The sequence below is a fragment of the Eretmochelys imbricata genome, chromosome 9 (genome assembly GCF_965152235.1).
Source record: "Eretmochelys imbricata isolate rEreImb1 chromosome 9, rEreImb1.hap1, whole genome shotgun sequence".
In the NCBI taxonomy this organism is placed as follows: Eukaryota; Metazoa; Chordata; order Testudines; family Cheloniidae; genus Eretmochelys; species Eretmochelys imbricata.
Genome location: NC_135580.1, coordinates 5,480,100 through 5,495,908, shown reverse-complemented (window position 1 = coordinate 5,495,908; position 15,809 = coordinate 5,480,100). Strand labels below are relative to the sequence as shown.

Below are 15,809 nucleotides of genomic sequence, written 5' to 3'. Positions count from 1 at the left end.
TTGCGGGTGGATGGCGCGTGGGAGCCTGCCGAGGCTCCTGGGTGCGGAGCGGGGGAGCGGGGCTGGGTGCAGCTGTCGAGCTGTGTCAGAGGAGAAGGAGGAGGAGGGGAAAGACGGGGGCGGGAGGCAGGGAGGGTTTCCCTCTCAAGCCGAGATGGGTACGTTTCATTTCCACTTCTGCTTCAGCTGCAGTCAGTCGACAGCCGCCGTGCGGCCCCCGAGGGGAACAGTGCCACTGGGATACGAGGTGGCCAGGCCAGGCCCCGGAGTGCCCTCCCGCCACACAGCACAGACATAGCAGCTTGGATCCTGACTGGTGCATCGCACGTGCAGGGGAGGAAGCCAACCCCCAGAGGGCTCCCGGCCCCTCGAAGGCGACGCCAGGGACGATGCTTGTTCTAGTGGTCGGCATCTGTGCGGTGCTGCTGACCTGCAGGCCAGTGCTGCTGCTCTCCCAGCTTGGTATGTATCTGGGCCGCGCGACACGCTCACAGCGCTCCTGAACACAAAGCTGGTGCGGCTTATGGCTGGCGGGGAGCATCTGCTAGGCTTAGAGCCGCGCAAGCAGTGGCAGCGAGAAGGCAGGAAAGCCAAATGCCGGATCTGAAATGCCCAGGCAGCCAGCATCTGGGAAGAGACCCCGGGATAGAAACAAATGCAAATGTTTGGCGTGGATGCGGGGCCCCGATCCGGCCCCCATCACCACTCAGTTTGAAGGTAGAAGCCTGAGAATAGTGGAAGGGGAAACGAATAGTTGGAGGGAGCTGGGGGGGAAGGCAGTGGAATGGGTAGATGTATTATAATATTAAAAATTGGGTTTGGCAAAACTTTTTGGACCTTCCCCCTGCCCTCCAATCCCCGCTTCATTCAGGGCCTGATCTCTGAGGTTCGGGCCTTTAATCCATTGTTGTTCAGGGGATCTTCTGAAAATGGAATGTGGTGTGGTCTGGTACAGATCATGGGGCTGAGAGTCAGGACACCCGGGATTCTGTGCCTGCTTTGCCCCTGACTTGATGTGTGGCCAGGCCATGTCCTGTCTCTGTGCCCCGGGGGGGGGGCATCAGTAAAAGGCGGTCAACGAGATGTACCCACATTTGTAAAGCACTCTGAGATCCGTAGGTGACAAGCCCAGACAAAATGCCATGGCTGGAAAAATGAAACAAAAATATGTGACTGTAAGTGACTGGCACTTTGTGCCATGGGAACAATAAAGACTCTGGCCTGAAAGTCATTGTCTGGCTTCAAGGCTGAGCTAAGGGGAAAAGAAATCAAATCAAAGGCATGTGAAAGCACAGAAATCACATCTGGCAGAGCCAAAATGAACTCCAGCTGTGACGAGTTCTTGAGCGGGTTCTAAATGTGGTAAAGTGAGTTCTGGAAATGAGCAATGTCTGGATTTTGTTTTAGAACTAGTAAAAAAAAAGCAGTGTCAGGTCATAAAGTCCTTTACCCGCTGCAGTCAGGGCAAACAGCTGCATTTTGTAAAAAAACCCAAACCCCAAACCTGTCTAATATTTTCCACGTCAAATAAAATCCAATCACGCAAATTAAACCATATTGACAAGTGCAAAACCCAGACAAACTCTTTTGCCTACATAAAGAAAAGGAGTACTTGTGGCACCTTAGAGACTAACAAATTTATTTGAGCATAAGCTTTCGTGAGCTACAGCTCACTTCATTGGATGCATTCACTTATGCTCAAATAAATGTGTTAGTCTCTAAGGTGCCACAAGCCCTCCTTTTCTTTTTGCGAATACAGACTAACACTGCTGTTACTCTGAAATTTGCCTACTTATTAATTATTATTATTATATGTGTGGTACCGTAGCACTAGGAGCACCAGTCATGGACCAGTATCCCAGTGTGCTAAGTGCGTCATCCTCATCGAGCAAAAGGAAAGCCCTCACCCCAAAGAGCCTACTATGGGAATCTGCAATGATTCCCCAGTTGTCTCTTCTCATCTGAATGTCCTCAGTCATTTATTCATAAGCAGGGGATATGCCGTCTCACAACAGACCAATTGTCCTTCTAATCCCCTATCTCATAAGGAAGCCTCGTAACTTCTGTAAACTTCCTTGCCTGTCTGAAATGTCCATAGAAGCTGAGGGAATTGTGTGCCAGCATTCACGATTGGACCCAGGAGGTTTTGATCTTCTGTGTTTAATAAAAGAGATTTATGTGTTTATTAATCTCTGGAGCTTTCAAGGGGATTGTCAGCTCGGATCACTGGCTCTTGTAATCTGTGAGAGAAACGGCTTGTTACTACTTTTCCCTGGGAAATCGGAATGACCATTAATTTAATGTCTGTCTCTCAAGATGCGTTAGTAAGGGGCTCAAGTCAAAAATCTGGATTTAGATCTGGATTTCCAACACTGCTATCTAGCTGGGCTCAAGACCGGGTCTAACCTGGAGAGAGAGATTTATTGGGGAAAGCGCCCGAGAAGCTTATTATCAATAATTCATGATAATAATTGTGGGGCGGACTGTGAACCTCTTCCTCCCAATGAATCTAGCCCCATTGGCTTCAGTCAATGGAAGTAAAGGCTTCCATTTTGGGTTTTATATATGAAGCCCTTCCCTCATCCAGTATTTTGCCAATGATGCTCATAAGCCATTAAATTACAATCATAAAATAGATCATGTCAAATGTTAAGAGGTTAAGAGGATTAACGTTAGTGTCCCTAGAGCATATGGCTGCAGCCCTGTACACTCCTGTAGCCGAAATACGAGCACTACTCACCAGTGTGCCCATCTGCAAGGCGGTGCCAATTCTGTTCTGGGCTCACTAGTGTTTATCAGCCGGGCGTCTGTGCACCAGTGCTTTGAAGAAGTTGTCCCAGCTTTTGAACAGTCTCTGGGAGGAACCCCTCTAATGTGCCAGATCCCCAAGGGGTCCCACTCTTTCTTCAGAGTTGGCCATACTGCCTCGCTGCTTCCTAGACTGAGCTACTCAGCTCCCGCACTCCTGTTTCACACCAGGAACTCTGCTCAGCGAGTCCAACTGAGACTCCAGGTCAGGACTGGTCCCCTCCTGAGGGACTAGTTCACCTCACCTTGTGTTTCCAGGGACACTCAAGCAGCATAGGATTCATTAGTCACCTGGGACACAGCACTGGAAGTCCTTGGGTTAGTGCAAACAAATAGAGGTGAAAGCGTCATCCATTCTGGTCAAGCCAGAGCAATTCCCCAGCCAAGCTGTTGTGAGTTCCATTTGCAGGCTCTGTCTCTTTCTGACTGCCTTAGTCAGTCCCAGGAGAGAGTGTAAAGCTGCCAGCCATGACTCAAGAGCGTGCATATCAACCTCAGGGCAGACTGCCAGGAAGCAGGGCACAAACCCCAAACTGGCTGTGAGCTCTATACTTAGATTTCACCAACCAAATGCCAAATGTAAGCTCCTCAGGCGTTGTAACAGCCTTAACATGGAATCACAGACGGTCCCCTTGCGTTCTCCGATCTGTCTCGCCACCCTGCCTTTGTGATGGATGGTCCTTTACACCAAGAATCACAGCAACATTCAGGTTACTTCCAGCCCCAAAGGACCAGTCACTTATCCCAGGTCAGTTGCACCTTAGATCTTACACCAAAGACAAGGCTTGTAGCCAATCCCATAATAAACTATGTACAGATTTATTAAGTATGTAAAGGAAACAGGAGAGTTATTTACAAGGTTAAAGCAGGCAAACATAGATACACAAATGAGTTATGATCTTAAGTTTCAAAAGGTAATAAAAGCAAGCTCTCTATGTCCTTTAGGGCTACCCCAGGCTAAGCACTGGGGATCTCTTGCTTGTGCCTAAAAACCTTGTCCTCTGGAGTCCAAGCAGTATGGACATAGTTAGTTCCTTCTCTTTGGGGTTTTTATCTCCCTCCTGCCATGTGCTCAGGGCTGCAAAGTCAGCTGATGGGAGGAATTCCCTTGCATGACTCCTTGCCATGCAGGGTGTGGGGGGAAGAGCAGGACAACTGAGTCTTTTGTCCTTTTTAATGATAATAGTTGGGCAGGGCATAACACCTTCTGTTAGAGATCAGCACTTTATACTAGTTCATGTCTCTTTCCTGTCTGGTGATTTACACAGCCACAGAGGCTCACAATACAAATATTGCCATACACTATGGGATACAGATGTTATAAGTGAGGTTAATGTAGGCAGCACCTTACCAGCATTCAATAAAGTCTAAATGCATTCTTAGAATTCTTACACCTATTTTAACCATATTAACACACAGGGGAGCCAGCCTGGCTCCAGCTCTGTATCTCTCAGGCATGGGGATCTGGCATGAGCTAGCACCTGGTCTGCCAGCGTCACAGAGAGCCAGAAACCAGTGCTGTATTCCCTGCTAGTCACCTCTTAGCCCTTTGTTCTCCAGGCCAGGCCATGCTGAGTTCGCAGCCCTCATGCACGGATGCCCAGCCGATAAACACTAGTGAGCCAAGACCAGAATGGGCACCTCCTTGCAGATGGGCACACGGGTGGGTATCGCTCGTATTTAGGCAACAGGAGCGTCTGGGTCATTGATTGCTGGGTGTAAGTATTCGGCCCATTGGGGTTTTCCATTGTCTTCTCGCATTTTCCATTGATATGATTTGGCCTCGGCCAGTTCTTTTAATGAGCCATGCAGTTTGTTCAGACAGCTCGGTGACACCTATGTCTCTTAGTCTGTCCTGACAGCCAACTTAATTCTTTCCCCTTTGCTGGGTAGGTTTTTAAGGCCTGGCTTGACAAAGCCTTGGCTGGGATGAGTTAGTTGGTCTTGGTCCTGCTTTGAGCAGGGGATTGGACTAGGTGACCTCCTGAGGTCTCTTCCAACCCTAATATTCTATGATTCTATGAGTCTATGAATGCAAAACATAGGGGGAAACCGAGGCACACATAGGCTTCATGTTACAAAAAATTCCCACTTTGTCACAGGGGAGCTCCCACAGGGATGGAGCATTTCCTTGCTAGGCAATGAGTTCAAGTCACAGGCTGGTCATTGTCTGCCAGCAGCTGGGTGGCCTCAGGGAAAGGAGCTGGTGGTCTCAATCCAGGGCCTAGCGGGCACATCTGACACGGTTGCTGGCAGTCTCAGTGGAGTGGCTGAGGACTGTAGTTTCCCTGGTGGCTCTTGCTCTGATCCCACGGGGTGATCCCTCCAGGGCTGAGGCACATTAGACGGATTATTAATGATTGCAGGGGACGGGGGCAGATGGGGACAGTTAACACTTTATTTAAAATGATATTTTAAAATGATCATGATGATTACGATTGGTGTCGCTGTGGTTGCAGTAGTGCTTAGAAACACACAGTCAGAGAGCCGTCCCCCTTCTGCTAGGACCTACGCAAATATTCAGTGTAAAGACAGCTCCTGCCCCAGACACTTACGTCACTGCTGAGGCTAAGGCAAGAAGCAGTGGGTGGGTGGGTGAGGCAAGAAAGGTGACAATAATGGATACAGGCCAAGATTTGGGGCGAGGGAGGGGCCAGTGCACCTTTAAGGAGCAGGGCCAGTGCATCTGTGCTGGGCCAGCTGGCCCCAGTGGGCTATAAGAGGAGGCCCCTGGGGCCCCTGGGTGAATCAGGGCACAGAGTCAGTCTGGAAAGGGGGAAGAGAGAGAACAGATGTGGGGTACTCACTGGGAATAGGGAGAGAGGCCAGAAGCAGGAAGATCCTTGGGAGTGACTACTAGAGTCCCCTGGGACTGGAGCGTGCAAGAGAGACCGGATGAGACAGAGGCCGCAGAAGAAGGGCTGGAGATGGGAGCTGCCAGAGGTGGCGGGTTTGGGACCTGGGAAAAGGCAGAAGAGCAGCGGAGGAGCTGACTGTTGCTACCTCCAGGGCTAGAGCGCTGGACCCCAAGGAACTGGGAGAGGGTCGGGGGGTGGGGGGTGTGTGTGACGGATGCTCGGCTGTGTGTGTGGGGGGGGTTCCCGCTGAGAAGAGCAGGGTTGCACTCTAATTAGAAGGACTGGGGTGGCTGTCCCGGGCCAGAGGAAAAGACAAGGACTTACAGAGAGTCCGGGCATGGTCCAAGGTGCTGGGCTGTGTTAGGTGGGCATGGAGGGATGAGATGTCTTGAGTTTTAAAGATGGCTTACACTGTGTATTGGAAATAGATAGTGATTGGGACTTGGGGTTATGGACTTATTTGCATCATGTTTTCTTAATGAACTGTCCCCAAGGAGGGATATTATTGAAGCAAGAGAGCCTGGCGTAGAACCCATGGGTTACCAGAGGGGGGAACTGAGGCATGTATGCCTGACATGCTGTGGCCTGCCGCATGGGAATTCTCTGGGTCGGCCTGCTCAGTACTTGAAGATCAGGTCCCTTGCGGTGTCTAGTTGGGCGCTTAAAATAACTATTCATTTTGGAAAGCTTTGGCCCTCGGGGGTCTCTGTGTATGATCTAGAGTCCACTGTCTCCCTCTTTGCACCCTTGAATCATCACTTGCCTCAGTCCTGCGGTGATGCCATAGGCCATTCTCTACCCTCAGTCGTTGGCCCAGTCCACGCAGCTGACGTCAACGGGAGTTCCATAGGCCGAGCACAGGTACGATATGACCCAGAATTCGGAGCTTAGGGCATCAGTCTGTTGCTACAGATTTGATTGTGTTATTACCCCTTCAACACCCGGCGGAGAGAAGAGGTGACAGAGAGCGACAAATGAGGCATCACGCGTACCTTTCCAACTAGCCATGTGGGCTTCTCAGGGTAGGCAGGGTAGCTTCACGCACCCTGATTGGAATCAGGTACACAATCAGTTATGCCCCCACCCCACCCTGTAAATCAACTCTGCGTCAGTTTCACCTGCTGGCTTTCAGAGGCAAAATCAGCCACAGAAAGGATGACTAACATGGTATAAAAATAGATCCTAATTTTCATATGAAACAGCTGGAAGTTCCTCTGCGGTCAAGTGGGTGCAACCGAGAGCCGAATTTGGCCCCGTATAAACATTTAATAGAACAGTTATTATCAATGATTAAACGTTAGCTAGTTATTTAGCACCAATACCAGACCCTTTGTTGTCAAGATCCCATTGATTTCAATGGAGTTAGGCCAGCAGGGCTTTGTATTCAGTGCCGTGTGGCACATACAGATAAAGAGCTTCCGCTTGAGAAGGTAGACACAACAAACAGTTAATACATATCTTTTAATTCCGGCAAAAATCTGCAAAAGTGACTAGAGATTTTGAAGACCAGGCTTGAGACACCCAAGTGCGCCCCACTCATCGGGAACTCCGCAGTACATAGAGCTCTCCGGGAGATTTCCAAACCCTCAGTGCCCAGAGGTTTTCAGAACAGTCAGCTGCCAATGAGGCAGGGGAAGGTGAAGCTCTTGTAAATTTCCTAGACTCTGTGGGCCCCATATTGCTGACAAACAAGGAAAAGAACCAATGCTAAATGTTTTAGCTTTAAATTCTGGTCGCTGCTCTGCATACATACCATGGAGGAGACAGAGCATTAATCACCACTTAGACTCATGACACCTTTTTGTCTGACAATAATGAGTCAGTAATAAATTAACCAATTAATTACAGATGTGCAGCACTTTTTGTCTTCCCCTGGCTTTACAACACTCTTCTATCAGTTGCTCTCAAAGCACTTTAAAAAAGAGGGATCGTTAGTCCCATTTTATAGAGGGGGAAACTGAGGCAAGTGACTTGTCCAAGGTCACCCAACTTGCCAGTGACTGATCCAGGAATGTAACCCAGCTCTTCTGAGTCCCAGTCTAGTGCTCTACCCACTGCATCACACTGCCTCTCTGTGCACCTTTGAGGTAGGAGGCTCAGGCATAGACTGAGAATGCAGCATCCCTCACAAGGACTGCACAGAGCTTCCCAATGCCTGTGAGACAGCCACAACAGGGACAGGGGTTGAATTTCCTTTTGTCTAAGGGGAGCAATGTTTGCTGCGCTGACGCATACCCATGGTTAACCATTTCTCAGGCTGTCAGCACATACATTGCGTCTGGATCCTCCCTCTGCTTTTAGTGGTGGGGGGATTGGGAAAGGCCAAAGATCCAAACACTCCAGGCTAGGGACTGCCTTTGTTCTACTCATTCATACAGCACCTTGTACGATAGGGCCCTGATCTTTGACTGAAGCCTCTAGGTGCTACCACCCTATCAATAATAACCATTGTCTGTTCTGCGTTTGTAGAGCACCCAGCGCAGGGGGGTCCTGATGCAGCACGAGGGCTGCTGGGTGCGCTGGTAATACAAAGAATAAATAAATAATAATGGTTTGTGCAATGTGCCTGCGAGGCCCATGAGTGTATCGGCTCCTGCTGATCATGGTGTCCTGTTCTTTGTGTCTTTCCTTTCTCAGAAACAGTGACGTTTTCCCCGGAGAAGCTATCCTTGCCTGTGGGCGACACAGCCAGCTTCTTCTGCAATATTACCACGGCGAACTTCCCTCAGTTTGATTATAGTTTAAACTGGTACAAAAAGATCAATTCCACTTACACACAAAAAATTGCTGAGTTTAATGGGAATGCAAATAAATTCCCGAAGGAGAAATTCACCCTTATCAACCATACCTCGTCTGTTGAGATAAGGATTCTGCACCTAACTGAGAATGACAGTGGCAAGTACTACTGCGGGCTGATCGCTTTCTCCTCGCCCAGTAAAGTGGTGGAAAGCAACGTGTCCCAGCTCATAGTTACAGGTTTGTTTCAAAGACAGTATAACGAGCAAGCCTGTATGCGTGTCTACCGCAGCCCTCTGCTGGAGGGGCTCAGAGCAGCCCAGCTGTGTGCCAGAGACCCTGCGTTAGTGGTAGGGGCTTGTGCTTTTGGAGCGGGAGAGGCTGAGCTCTGTCCTCCTTGCTGTGGGGAAGTTCCAGGCGTCCATGCGACGCAGTGAGGCTGAAGATTTGCTACAATGCTCTGTTGGCCTGTGGGCTGAGTGATATTTCCAGTCCAGAATTCCCCCCACCCCGTGATGCCCTAACGAGCTAGGTTAGAATGTGCAGTTTCCAGCTGCTCAAATCAATCAGCATCTCTGGCTGTGGAGTTCATGTCTGCTGGTGGTCAGCAGAGCCTTCGCTTGCTGCTCTGCAGGGTGTATGTCGGGGCTCCTCTTTCCAACCAATATATTACGGTAGCACCCAAAGGCACCACTCCAGGACCACGGACCCCAGGGTTAGACACTGTTACGTGTGATTTCCCGGCCAGAGTGAAAGTAGTAATGGTCTCTGGTGTGATGTTTACAAACCACGCGGCCACATTGCCAGCAGCTGACCTGAATCAAGGCCAGATCTGTGCTGGGGCGGGCCCCACTGGGCTCACTGCGGGTAACTGAAAGCAAGTTGGTGCGGGGAGAGCTTGACCCACATCAAGCACCCGGTGCACAGTTGTGATACTTCAGAAATAATAAACCGTGGCATTTTACCTGGCAGCAGTCACTCGGCCATGGATATTTTCTTATTTTACTGTCCCAGCCCAGCTAATTATCTGCTGCCACTGTAAGGACCTCTCACCCATGGCCACATGCTTCCTGACACCACAGTCAACAGGGAGGTGGAAGCCCAAGTCCATAAGCATCTCTTGTCCTTCCGCTAAAGCCCAGCTCCTTTACGTTGCATGTTTTAGATGCTGAAGGCTCACGCCCCTGACAACCCTGTTGTCTGTATTTATGCAGCTGTCGCGTATTAGAAAAGGGTGCTGCAGGTGGAGTTTGAACTCCTGTAGATCTAAGATGCATGGGACGAGCAGGGACTATTATTATTATTATTATCTTTTATGGAAGCACCAGTGAGGCCCCATCATGGGCCAGGACCCCAGGGTGCTAGGCGCTGTACAGACACAGATCAAAAAGCCGATCCCTGCCCCACAGAGCTCACAGTGTAACATAGGTGCTGGAACTCGGGATGTGCGGGGGTGTGCAGCCCCACCACATCCCCTGGCTTGAAGTGGTTTCCATTATATCCAGGGCTTACAGTTTGGTTCAATGGCTCTCAGCACCCCCGCTATACTAACTGTTCCAGCACCCCTGACGTGTCAGAGTGCAATACCTGCCCTTTAGAGCTGGATGAAACTTTTCAATCCCATTTTTTGGGGTCAAAGGTGGCCTTTTTAGAAAGGAAAAATGTTGTGAAAAACCGTTTTTGGTGATGGTTTTGATCGAAGACATAGAAACGGTCATTGAAATGGCTATCGGCATTCTTTCGTTTGCCAAACACAGGGGGGAGGGGGCTTTTATGCTCACCAAAAGCACGTTTGTCAGTAAACAACATCGACCACTTCAGGAATCTTTTTGATTTGAAAATGTCATGAAAGTTTTTGAAAAAAAAAAAAAAAAAGAGAGAAAAGGGGTCATTTGCAGCCTGTGAAATGGAAATATTTCAATTTGTTTTGTGAATTAAATTGCCCCCCCCCCAATCTAGCAGCTCTAATTGCCTTAGTCCGTGTGACTATGTGTCCCTCTGGCAAACAACTCAAGTGACTCTGACAGCCTCCTACTTACACAGAGCTAATGGGATTACACCTGTATCTCCCAGGTCCCTCAATGGCTATTAGTCAAGAGGGTCAGGGATACAACCCCATGCTCTGGGTGTCCTAAGCCTCTGACTGCCAGAAACTGGACAACAGGGGCTGGATCACTTGATAATTGCCCTGTTCTGTTCATTCCCTCTGAAGCACCTGGCATCGGCCATGGTCAGAACACAGGATACTGGGCTAGATGGACCATTGGTCTGACCCACTATGGCCGTTCTTATCTCAGCTGATACAGATGTGTGCTGGGTGCAAAGGTTCTGGGTTTGGCTGCTAATATTGATGGATGGTGCCTGTACATATGTGGCCACCAGTTCGTTACACAGTCTTACACTGGGCCAGAGCCTCTTCCAGCTGACCCTATTACCCAGAACCGCCGAATCGAATGGAGGCAGGGGGGCACGGGGTTACTTTGAGTACAAATGTTTCATCTTGCCTTTGTTTTGATCAAATGAAATAGAAGATGGAGCTAAGCAGGGGCCTGGACTGATTGGGTGGCACTAGGAAGATCTAGGAAGACAGGGCTGGAAGAGACACTCTGGGTCATTGAGTCCATTCCCCAGCTGTCACGGGCAGTCCCGTCATACGACCCCACGGTGTGACGACAGCACCAGTGCTAGGTCTGACAAACGGTGTGAAATTCACCTCTGTCCACGGGAACACCAGTTAAGTCCTGCTTATGCCACAGGTTGAAACTCAATGGGTGTAGGGCTCCCTTAAGAGCTGTGAACTCCAGCCATGGGGTGCAAGCGACAGATCAGTGGCGCTGAGGCTGGGCCGTGGCCCCTCTGTGAGGAGGCAGAGGGGGCGGCTTGTCGTGCTGGAGGAGAGGACTTGGTTTGCTTTGTATTTCACAGAGACTGCAGTGGTTCTCCTTTTTTATTTGCAATTCCCTAGAAGGAGGGCCCACCACCATTCCCAACGTGACCGAGGACAACCAGGTGGGCGACTTTAAAGTGCCAGTCATCATTGGCGTGAGCATCGCTGCGGCCATGCTGCTGGGGCCGATCACCTATGTGCTCTTCATCACCACGCGCCGGACGGGAGGTGCGTCGTGGCAGGGCGAGCGCGGCCCCGGCAGTCTGCTGCCCTTCCCAGCCGGTGCCTCTGCTGGGGGAAAGCCAGGGCTAGCTGGAGAAAAAAGGGTGGGGGACAGGAGGGGTGCTTAGGGACTGTGGTGAGCAGAGGCTTTTATAGACGGACCCGACAGGGCCGCTGTGGATGGGAGGGCTAGCTCAGCCATTCTGCCTCCATCCTGAGAGGTGCTGAGTGCCGTGGAGCTTGGTGGGCCGAACGCTGAGGCCCTTCCGGGGTGTTAACGTGGGCAAAATTCCCCTTGGCTTCACTGGGAGTGGACAGTGCTCAGCGCCTCCCAGGATTGGGCCCCAACTCTCTGACATTCCCCCAAGCCCGCATTAGACTGGCTCAGCCCATTGTAGGGCCAGTGTGGGGGACGGGACAAGGAGCCTACCCCCTGCCTGGAGCCCCTGTTTAAAGGGCAGTTAGCCCCCAGCCCTGCAGGCGTGTGGCTGGCTCCCTGTCTGGGTTGGGCAGGGCTGTGGCCTGTGGAGCTGGCTCTGCGGTCCCAAGGGAAGGCGTGGTGGGTGCCCTTCCACGGTAGTGGGGTTGTGCCTCCCAGAGCTCTCCTCCACGCTGCCCCTTCCTCAGGCCTGGGCCTTAGTGAGCCCACAGTGGGCAGCGCTGTCTGAGTGCAGGGTCCCCAGCTGTTCAGCTTGTCTGGTCCGTCGGCCCCACAGCCACTCAGTGCAGCGCTCTGTCCCCGTCCAGCGGCGGCTGGACTCGATGAGCCTGCTGCAGCCTCGGCTAGCAGAGCTGGGGCGCATGGATTGTGTATCCATTGGCTGGTCTCTCCACTAGGCAGGCTGAACGTTGGCTGCTGGCTACCAGAAACTGAGGGCGCAGTGTGGCCAGGGAGACGCCCGGCGGCTGCCCAGAGACCTGTGAGGAGATTCCAGCCCACCAGTCCCAGCAGGGCTCTTCAGCCTTGATACCTGGGCTAGTGGCTTGGATCCAGGAGCTCAGCTCCTCACATATGCTCATGGCATAAGAACCTGAACAGAGCAGAATAGGGTCTGGCCCTAGTGATCAATTGCTCATGATCAGGGCGTTAGAGTAGACAAACAGGGCACGATTCTCCGCACAATGGGTCTCTGCTCCAGAATGCTGGGCCCAGCCCTGCAGTTCGTGCGCTGGTGACTCTCCTGCTGGCTTTCAGGGGAGCCTAGGGGACGTATGTCTGGATTGGTGGATGCCGGCACACCCTCCAGTGGGATCTTGCACAGGGAAGGGGCTGGTGTGGGGTGGAGTCTGTGCAGCCCCAGAGTCGTTTGCAGGGAGCTGTAATGCTGCGGGAAGCTGAGCTAAGTCTGACGCCCACTCCCCCCCGTGATGTTCGCTGCAGCCCAGCTCCTGTGCATGGTCTAACCAAATGTGTTACTTTGCAGGGCAGCAGAAACCACATCGTGAAAACGCACTCTTGGTAAGTTCCCTGTCACTCACGTGCGGCTGCACTGCTGTGGAGTGTCGCCAGGCGGGAAAGAACCTGGACTTGCCAGGTCTTTAGTAGCAAGTGCCCAGATTTACGCCAGGACCGCAGGCAGAACTGCACAATGCCATAGCTTCTCACCCGTCCCCACAGCCCAGTCCGAGTCCTTCAAGGGCCAGTGCAACCAGGCACCTTCCAGCAAATGAGGAGAAACGAGAGAGAGAAAAGAAACAGAATGAAAGACTCTTAGATGCAGCCAAAGTACTTTGGTTTGCAGCCAATGTATCATTATTATCAATAATCATAATGGATTGACTATCTATTTATATGGCCCCTTTTATCTCCAAATAGCCCCCAGCGCTCTGAGCAGCAACACAAACACTTCTGATAAGGATTGCTAATGTGGTGTGTGTCGGTGTTCAGCAGCCCCATGGCACAGCGAAGAATATTGCATTGGAAATAGCCAGGGGGAGAATGCAATTCTCTGAGCTGCAGTTGGACTGGGACAATTGGATTAACGTCCCTCCTCTTGATAAAAGGGCCATGGGTGTGTGGACCTTGATTATATGTCAGCCCCCAAAGGTGGCACCCGCAGCTCACAGTGTGTCCGACTGCCACGCTGGGACACCTGGGCCAGCCTTGACGCAGAGAGGAGTGCTCCCTGCAAAATCACTAGCACCTCCTGTCCTTTGCAGACGTCCTGTCCAGTTACTAGCCAAGTCCAGTCCTCTGAGTTTGTGAGAGCTGATGGGATTACAGTGCAACGTGCTTTGACTGCAGCCTTGCTGAGTTCATAGAGTTGGTTGCTCTCTAATAATGCCTTATAGTGAGAGACTAAAGAAGCTCAATCTATTTAGTTTATCCAAGAGGAGGTTAAGAGATAACTTGATCACAGTCTGTAAGTATCTACCCAGGGAAGAGATTGAATCTGGCAGAAAAAGGCATGACTGGAAGCTGAAGCTAGACCAATTCAGACTAGAAGCCTAGTGCATGTTTTTAATTCAGGGTCATTAACCACTGGAGCCATCTACCTAGGGAGGTGGTGGATTCTCCATCTTGTAGAATCTATACATCGAGGCTTTTAAAAAGGTACCCTCCTGCTCAAAGAGAAGTTCTGGGCTTGAGGCAGGAATTATTGGCTGAGGTCCTCTGGCTTGTGCTATATGGGAGGTCAGAATGGCCGGTCACTGTCGTCTGTTCTGGCCCTAAAAGGTCTGAATCTGTGGGAGCATGCCTGCGTGTGCCTGTGTGTGGGGTACATAGAGAAGCCAGGCGTGTGTGGATGTGACTCTTCGTAAGCATGCCCCCTCTTGTTGTTGTGCAGAAGAAAGAACAGGTGACGACCTACACAGTGGATTATGGCGTGTTGGAATTCCAGCAGGAGGAGCACACAGAGGCTCCGGTGGAGAGTTACCCACCCGACAACACAGAATATGCCGTCATCGTGTTCCCTGAAGAGAAGCCTGTCACCCCGGAAAGGGGGAAGAAAACGAAACACCAGAGGACCTGTCAAATCTGAGCCCAGCCCTGCTGATGGGTCAGGAGCCCGACCGTGCTTCTCCTTCTCCTTTGTCCTCTCTTTACAGCTTTCTCGGAGGCTTTCGGACAGGAAGGCCTGGCGGCAGCATCTGCACTATTTGTGCACGCTGCGCCCGGTTGTACGTCAGCCCCTGACTCTCCTTCTTCCCCGATTTGGACAGCCGCTCGGATGACTGACATTTTACGGCAGCCGTCATCGGGATCCTTCCCTCCTCCAGCAGGTCGCAAGCAATTGTTTGCTGCTAAGGAAGACATGCGGTCAGAACACGCTTCAGGGTCTGGACTAATGGACATGTGGTTCGAGCCCTGTGCTGCCGTGGCGGAGAGCCATGTTCAATCCCGGTCCTTGGTTTCTTGCGCTGCAGGGGTGTATCGTGGAGGCGGCATGATCCAGCCCTGGGCGTGGGGGAGAAAGAGGTAGAGTCATGTGTCACTCCGCAGTTACCCTATTGGTCAGTGATGCTGGGCTCCAAAGAGAAGCCTTGCCAGTCCTCCTCGTTCATTAGGATGGTGATGGCAAAGCTGGGTCTAACGGATGGGAGAGGGTAAACCGGTGGAAAAGGGTGGGATCTTTAGGGCTGGAAGGTGGATGCAGGGGAACCTGCTGGAAGATGCTACCATAAACCGTTAGAGCCCAATTCTGCCTTGCTTACGGTCTAGGGATACAAGCTGCCACCTCACAGATAAACTAACGCTGACCTGCAGCTCTGATATTTCAGTCCTTGGGCTCCCCAGTCATGCCAAACGGAGCGCAAACCTGCCTCTTTTGACTTCCTGCTGGGTTTGACCCGACTAAGAAATCTTAACATTGGGAGAAATTCGTGAATGCATGCCACTGGCTGCAGTGTAAAAGGATACTATGAAACAGATTGCAGCTCTGATGGGTTCTCATCACCACAGGGGCTGCAGCACCCAGCTGAAGTCAGTGGGTCTTCTTGGGTGCAGCGGACTGGAGCAGGTTGCTCCTTCTGTATTGTACCGAGCTAGGGGCTTCTCCTAGCTTTGTGTGAGAAGCTGCGTTGCATGTAACTGTTTATTTAAAAAGACTAGTGGGAAATGTACTGTAATGTGTTTTTTCTTTTCTGTAGTTTTTGTCACATATTTGCACTTGAAATTTAAGAGCTCTGGGTGGATGGAGCTGGATTGGCACCAAATCAGGTAGAAATCTGACCAGTGCACGGGCAGAGGAGATGGCAAGAACGCCGAGCAATTCTAGTGAGGCACAGAGACTGTGAAGCTCTTAGGAACGCCTTACTTCTTGACCAGCCCTGCCGGACTCAATGGGGCTGTTAGA

At 51.2% G+C, this 15,809-nt stretch overlaps 1 protein-coding gene across 1 annotated transcript; it reads left to right on the top strand.

Annotated features, from left to right (window-relative positions):
• Positions 1-389: 389 nt before the first annotated feature.
• On the top strand, positions 390-15,539 carry LOC144270383 (programmed cell death protein 1-like). Its single transcript, XM_077826844.1, has 5 exons — positions 390-462; positions 8,304-8,642; positions 11,368-11,517; positions 12,936-12,970; positions 14,301-15,539. The coding sequence occupies exons 1-5, from the start codon at positions 390-392 to the stop codon at positions 14,493-14,495; spliced, it is 792 nt and encodes a 263-aa protein (XP_077682970.1). The 3' UTR covers positions 14,496-15,539.
• Positions 15,540-15,809: the final 270 nt, after the last annotated feature.

Excerpts from the sequence above, each read along its gene's own strand:
- LOC144270383 (XM_077826844.1), top strand. The coding sequence starts at position 390 with ATGCTTGTTCTAGTGGTCGGCATCTGTGCGGTGCTGCTGACCTGCAGG. Across the intron at positions 463-8,303 it reads GCTGCTGCTCTCCCAGCTTG|AAACAGTGACGTTTTCCCCG; the intron begins GTATGTATCTGG and ends TTCCTTTCTCAG. Across the intron at positions 12,971-14,300 it reads ATCGTGAAAACGCACTCTTG|AAGAAAGAACAGGTGACGAC; the intron begins GTAAGTTCCCTG and ends GTTGTTGTGCAG.